The sequence below is a fragment of the Chrysochloris asiatica genome, unplaced genomic scaffold (genome assembly GCF_000296735.1).
Source record: "Chrysochloris asiatica unplaced genomic scaffold, ChrAsi1.0 scaffold00156, whole genome shotgun sequence".
NCBI lineage: Eukaryota > Metazoa > Chordata > Mammalia > Afrosoricida > Chrysochloridae > Chrysochloris > Chrysochloris asiatica.
In genome coordinates this window covers 3,443,222-3,450,425 of record NW_006408674.1, presented here as the reverse complement: position 1 = coordinate 3,450,425, position 7,204 = coordinate 3,443,222, and the positions used below count along the sequence as shown (strand labels likewise).

At 43.5% G+C, this 7,204-nt stretch overlaps 1 protein-coding gene across 1 annotated transcript in view; it reads right to left on the bottom strand.

Annotated features, from left to right (window-relative positions):
* Positions 1-531: 531 nt before the first annotated feature.
* ABHD17C (abhydrolase domain containing 17C) overlaps positions 532-7,204 on the bottom strand; it is a 76,401-nt gene continuing 69,728 nt past the window's right edge. The window contains exons 2-3 of the mRNA XM_006870912.1: positions 6,326-6,505; positions 532-751 (exon numbers count right to left, since the gene is read on the bottom strand). Coding sequence (XP_006870974.1) covers positions 532-751; positions 6,326-6,505 — 400 coding nt within the window. The remainder of the gene's footprint in view (positions 752-6,325; positions 6,506-7,204) is intronic.

The window sequence follows — 7,204 nt, the reverse complement described above, 5'->3', positions numbered from 1 at the left end:
TTCCAAATGGTCCATGAAGAGCTCCAGTTAAATTATCCTTCACAATTGATTTGTTTGGGGGAAGGATCAGCAATGTTAATGAAAATTAACACACGGACTTCCAATCATCAGTGTTTTCCAGTTACAATATCACAGCTTCTCCAATGACTCGCACCCATGAATCCAGTGGCTTGAACAAGAGCTGCGTGTCATATGCTGAGAAGACTGGTGGAGAGAGGGGTGACCAGCATGAATGAATCAGAAATGATGGGAAGGAGGAGAAGGCAGATGTGTGCACACACTCAGCTCTCACCCCCACCCCCTCACGGACATGAAGCTGGAGATCACCCCCTTTTAACATGTTGGTGAGTTAGTAGTAAAGCCACTTCTAGATGCAAAAGGCTGAGATCGTCTCAGCTCTTTGATTAGAACACCCTAGAGGCTGGGCACTTCTTCATGGTTATTGAGCCGTTACAGTGGTCCAGTTAAAGCATGTGCAGAACAGAGGAGTCTTCTGTTCACAGTAAGTGAGGTGAGACCGAGTGGCCTTCTTCAGGAATTAGGAAGTTCATGTGATATGAACTGTTTTAGCCTTTCGAGGTATTGTGCATAAAGCTCTATGTCATTATGACCTGCCCCTTCGACCCAGAGGGGCTCCACGGCTCGCGGGCAGCGCTCGTACATGGCCAGGCCATGGGAGAAATCGATGACCTCGTCCTCTGTACCATGAATGACCAACACAGGAGAGGTGACTTTAGATATCTTGTCAATGCTGCAAAACAGAAAGGGGGCAGGGACAGAGAAGGGATTCCTTCAGTAATGTTCACAGACAACAGACAACAGGCGTCATACTTAGCAAGTGAGTCAGAGGACACAGGCAAGCAAATGAATGATGTCGTTTTGATTCCCATTTGTTGTTGTTGTTAAGTGCCATCGAGTCGGTTCTGACTCATAGCGACCCTGTACAGGGTTTCCGAGGGTGTAAATCTTTACGGAGTAGAAAGCCTCATCTTTCTCCTGCGGAGCAGCTGGTAGTTTCGAACCGCTGACCTTAAGGTTTGCAGCCCGATTCGTAACCACTACGCTACCAGAGCTCCTGGTTAAAGAGCTGGCTGCTAACTGAAAGGCTGGTTGGTGGATCAAGGCTATTCAGAGATAGCTCAGAAGAAAAATCTGGTGGTCTACTTCCCAAAACTCAGCCACTGACAATCCTGTCGAGCAAGCACAGTGCTACTCTGACACACACGAGGTCCATGAGTCAGAACTGATGCCACAGCATCTGGACTGCTTGTTTTGTTCTGGCTTGGTTTTTTGGCATTCCTTTTTTTTTTTTAAATCAACCTTTTACTTTAGGTAACTTTAGATTTACAAAAGTGTTTCAAAAATAAAAGAGTGTTACTATAGACCCCTAACCCATTTCCCCATGAGGCTACCATTTTAATATTACCACGGCATATTTGTTGTAAGACTAAGAAACCAACCTTGGTACTGTTACCATTCACTACAGTCCAGAATGCTTTCAGATTTCACCAGTTTTTCCACTAACACCCCTTTTCTGTTCTAGGATTCAATCCAGGATACTACATTGCATTTAGCCATTGTGTTTTTGTCAAAGCATTTTATTAAAAACAGAGCTTTTAAATGCCATCAGACTAACAAACCAGTACCTAATAAAACTGACATATTCATATTTACAAGATAGGGTTTGAAACAGGCCAGAATTGATGTATCTGAACAAATGTCTCCTTCAGATGCTGAGTGCTTAATCAACTGCTGCCCTAAAGGTTTTCAGAACTTTTTCTTTCAGAGTCGACTAGCAAGATACTCACAAACCTTCGTTACATAAAAGCTAATGCCTCATTTTTGATCAGTGGCCTGCTTAGTTTGAAATTTTAACGTAATCCCTAGACTTGACTCTAAATAACTTGTGTTTACAAAAACCAAATCTATCCTCAAAGGATGAATGTTTGAGGATCTTCAAGGGAGTGAACTGCAGGCTCTGAAAGTATATTCCAAACAGGAATTCAAAAGATGTTAGGTATTGCAGGACTAGGCATGGGGGAGGGTTACCCAGTAGAGAAATAGTCATGTAAGCATGAGATTAACTCAAAGAGATGTGTCTCCAGTTTGTCCTCCTGCCAAAGTCATCCTTAGAACCTACTTCTCTTTCTGCATTTGATCCTTGTCAAAGTCACAAAGTGATATTCACTAGAACTATCTGTGGAATGTCTTTTGTTAAAAGTAATGTCCATTGCAATCCAGTTCTTCTGATTCATAGCGACCCCGTAGGGTTTCCAAGGCTGAACGTATTTTTGGAAGCAGACTGTCACGTCTTTCTCCTGGGAGCAGCAGGTGAGTCAGAACTGATAATCTTTTGGTTAGCAGCCGACTGCTTTAACTACTGTACCACCAGGATTCCTTACTACAACAGCCATAGTCAGGTGCTTTCAAGAGGCACTTTACAAACAAAATTGCCCTTAATCCTCAACAAAACACAACTGAGAGAAAGGAATTAACAACTCCACTTTACCAAGGAGGAGGCAGGCAGAAGCTTGGCAAGATTCTTAAGTAGCATCAATTACAGATTCCTAAGATCTACAAACAACTGGCTATAAAACAGTCCAGGAAGACGGCCCCGACGTTTGCAAAGATCAGAGCTGCTGGGGGAGCATCCAAATCTGCAGCTGAAGAGTCTTGTTCGGAAGTTTACATTCCCCCGATGTTTAATTTCAAAGTGACTTCGTCTCCTAAGACTTCAGTTATATTCCATTCAAAAAATATCTGCTGCTTAGTGACAAAGGACCTGTAATCCCTGGGTCATACAGATGGTTAATGTTCTCAGTTGTTAACCCCAAACTTGAAGCTTTGAGTCCACCCAGATGCAACTCAGAAGAAAGGCCTGGTGATGGACTTCCGAAAAAGTCAGACACAGAAAGAAACTCTATGGGACAGTTGTGCTCTGACACACTGAGGGTCACATTGGGTTGGCATCAGCAACTGGTTTACAGTGGATCTGGGACTGTGCAGAACGCTGCAAAAGTGAGGTGACTCTCTACTTCCTGGAGGGTATGTCTGAAGTTCAGGGCCACTTGTTTTGATTGTTAAGTGCCGTCAAGTCAGTTTTGACTCACAGCAACCCTGTATAGAGTTTCTGAGGACTGGTGGGTTTGAACTGCTGACCTGTGGTTTCCAGCTAATCCTACAGCGCTACACCAGAGCTCCTGCCTGGCCCTTAAAGGAGGTTCAGGAAACAGATGATCTCCAAATAATGATCAGGACTCATTTTCTTCTTTTCTTTTAGATTAAAGGGAAATGAGGAAGTAGCTTCCTTGAACAAGCTGAACTCACACAGATACAGTTTTGCCGCTGGGCAGCAATGGCTATCATCAGAAAATCGTTTCCGGTTCAATGAATGATGAAAATCAATGGCTTGAAATCTTCTGTCTAAAATAACATACAGTATTGGAAATGAGCCATGGTCCTGGTCTATTGATTTATTTATTGCTCTCTCTACTCACCAACCTTAATTAATTAAATTATTTAATATTCCTTAGCCTGTTTCCTAATAGATGAGTAGAGTCACTGGATCAATTCTGGTAAAATTAAATGGAACGTTGATCGTAAAATACGTAGCCCAAGTCTGGTTTCTTTATCAGGTAAAGATTAGTTGCAAATTGATTATTAATTAATAAATTGCAATCCACTGTCATAATTGTATTTTAAAAATATGATGGTGGTGGTTGTGTGCTGTGGAGTGGGTTCTAACTCATAATGCCCCTGCATAGGGTTTCTGAGGCTACAAGTCTTGAACAGAAAGTCTTATCTTTCTCCCGTGGAATGGCTGATAGATTCAAACTGCTGACCTTTCAGTTAGCAGACTAACTTGTACGCCACTATGCTATCAGGGCTCCTTATTTAAAGTATGGTGTTGGTGTGTGCCGTGGAGTTGGTTCTGACTCATACTGAACCTGCATAAGGTTTCTGAGGCTGTGAATCTTTATGGGAGCAGAAAGCCTCATCTTTCTCCCACGGAGCGGCTGGTAGTTTCAAACCACTGACCTTAAGGTTCGCAGCCCGATTCGTAACCACTACGCTACCAGAGCTCCTTATTTGAAAGTATAACGGGGGTGAAAAATCTCTTCATTGTGTTGCTCTGGCAAGTCCCGCCATTTCTTTCCACAGACATGCTAAATATCTGGTTTTCCACAAATTGGCTTCTCATTACCAATTCAGCACAAATAAGGTCCCATTTGAGACGCACGTTAGTCCCACTTAGCATTCCTAGCCACACCACCATAAATTTGCAGCTCAACTTTCCCATGAAGGGGAATCTGAATGAATCCAGGCATAAACAGCAGAGAACTGAAGTTCACCAAAGGTGTTAACAGAAGACTTCTTCCCGTGAAATGAGGCAGTCTGGGTAACAGATGCATTTGCAATCAAATGATGTACTTGAAAGAAAAATTAAGCCATCCCTAGCAGAACGATAGCAATTAATGGGGTCAATCAAAACCCTCAAACCAGAACATTTCTGTGGAGGCTTTGCCTCATAAATGGCAATACGGAGGAGGAGCCAGTCCTGCCATCCCAATCTTAGGACGCTTGATGAGATTTTGAAAACGTTTAGAGGTATAGTCTGTTTATTACACACAATGTTGTCTTCAACCTTTAGTATTTTTACTATAAGTTGTTGTTGTTGTTAAGTGCCGTGGAGTCGGTTGTAGAACTTTTCAAATGGAGGTATTTAAGAGACCAGTGTGCTGAATGCATTATAGTAAAGCGGTCCAGCTGTCTTCCTTCCTGTCAGAGGGAACTGGAACTGAATGGGTTTACGTCTGCAGAGGCTCTGCCGCCTCTAGGACAGGCAGGCAGGCGACAACCAGGACTACCCCTGTGGAAAGGGGTCCTGGGGGGAAACCCTATCTTGGGTCACTATGACTTTGGAATGAACTTGATGACAGTGGGTATTTTTAAACCCTGTGGGAAGAATCCTGGTAAAATGGGGTGAGCCGTGTGAAGGAAGCCACCCTCAGAAAGTTTAGGAGTGTTTGTGTGTGTGTGTGTGTGTGTGTGTGTGTGTGTGTGTGAAGGGGCGGGTATGTGCTCACGTCCACGGTCTCTGTGGTCTATTTCCAAAGAAACTGACTTCACCATCTTCCAAATTCTGCTTACGAAGATGACATTTCAAAGTTGTGGATATTTGTTGTTTTTTAAATTTGAGTATCTACAGCTCTGGTACCATAGTGGTTATGAATCAGGCTGCAAACCGCAAGGTCAGCAGTTCTAAACTACCAGCTGTTCCATGGAAGAAAGGTGAGGCTTTCTGCTCCTGTAAAGATTTACAGCTTTGGAAACCCTGTGCAGGGTCACTATGAGTCAGAACCGACTCCACGGTACTCAACAACAACAACAGCACTGCTAAAGGAACCCTGGTGGCACAGTGGTTAAGTGTTCTGCTGCTAACTTGAAAAATCGGTGGTTCAAACCCACCAGCAGCAACTCTGCAGGAGAAAGAGCCAAAAGTCTCCTTCTGTGCAGACTGACAGCCTAGGTGGATGGAAGGGAACAGGTAGGCAGGGTGGAAAGAGGGGACTGAGGACAATCTGCAAGGACAGCAACTGATGTCATGGAACAACTTGTGGACGGAAAACGAATTTGCTGTGTAAATTTTCACCCAAAACACAATACAGTGTTCAACACCAACGAAAAAGATGGCAGCGTTGGAAAGCTTAGGGGTAGTTCTTCTCTGTCTGACAGGGTCACTATGAGCTGTATGGCAGTAGATTCGGCTTTGGGGATTTTAAGTTGTTGTTAGGTGCCGTGGAGTCCATTTCGACTCATAGAGACCTGGTGCGCAACAAAATGAAACACTGCCCGGTCCGGTGCCAACCTCACAACTCAATTTTGTTACGTCTGAGCCCGCCGCTGCTGCCACTGTGCCAATCCATTAAAGCACTGCTAATTGCCTCATTAAATAGCTTGCATTTTCCTACTTAAGCTCCTCATGACTCAATAGGGCAAGTCCAGCTAAATGTATAAACAACACTGAAACAAAACAAACAAACCGAGTTCCTTTAGACTATGTGGGTACTTCTTTTCACCCTGTATACATACAGTCAAAGCCCTTAGTCATCATATGAGGAATGTTGAACAAATGAGTCAGGCTCAGGGGCTAAGATTCTCATTAGACTATCCTGTCGTGTTCACCTCTAGTCCTCACTGGCATGCAGCACAGGGCGTATGCTAAAGGCTGCATCAGGTCAGAACTCTGGTCTCTTGACGCTCTGTCATGTGACTCAGCTACTTAAGCAGCTGATTAGCACTTGTTTGATGAACATCAACTTACCTTGGGAAAGCATCAAAACAGTATGTTTTCCTGGTGTCAGGAAAGGCCACCCGCAAGCCGGACATCAGAGGGGAATGGAGAATGACAGCTGCACATTCATACCGCGAGGCCAAGTCTACCGTGGGGACTGTCCCGATGCTCTGCCCATACAGGATAATGTTCTCAGGGCTTACACCATACCTGGAGAAATCAGAGTGCACCATTAGTTTCTATAGAGAGGAAATGAGAGAGACAGTGCCCACCATGTCCTAAATCCACAAAATGTCCATACCTATCATCTTAAATACCAAATGGTTTAAAATCAGCGAAAGTGTGTGCCAGGGTTGTATTCTTTCATCACACTTATTCAATCTGCATCCTGAGCAAATAATCCGAGAAGCTGCATTACATGAAGAAAAACATGGCATCAGGATGGGAGGAAAATTCATTAACAACCTGTGATATGCAGATGATATACAGCCTTGCTTACCGAAAGCGAAGAGGACTTTGATGAAGATCAAAGACCACACATTCAGAATCTCAATGTAAAGGAAACAAAACTCCTCACCACTGGACCAATAAACAACATCCATATCAATGGAGAAAAGATTGAAGTTGTCATAGACTTCATTTTGTTCGGTTCAACCACAAATACTCACGGAAGCAGCAGTCAAGAAATCAAATGACGTATTTGTTGCATTAGGCAAGCCAGCTGCACAAGACCTCTTTAAAGTGTTGAAGAGTAAAGATGTCAATTTGAGGACTAAGGAGTGCCTGACCCAAGTCAGAATGTTTTTAATAACCTCATGTGCATGTGAAAGTTGGGCAGTGAATAAGGAAGACTGTAGAAGAGTTGATGCATGAGTTATGGTGTTAAGAGGAAAATATTAAAAGTACCAT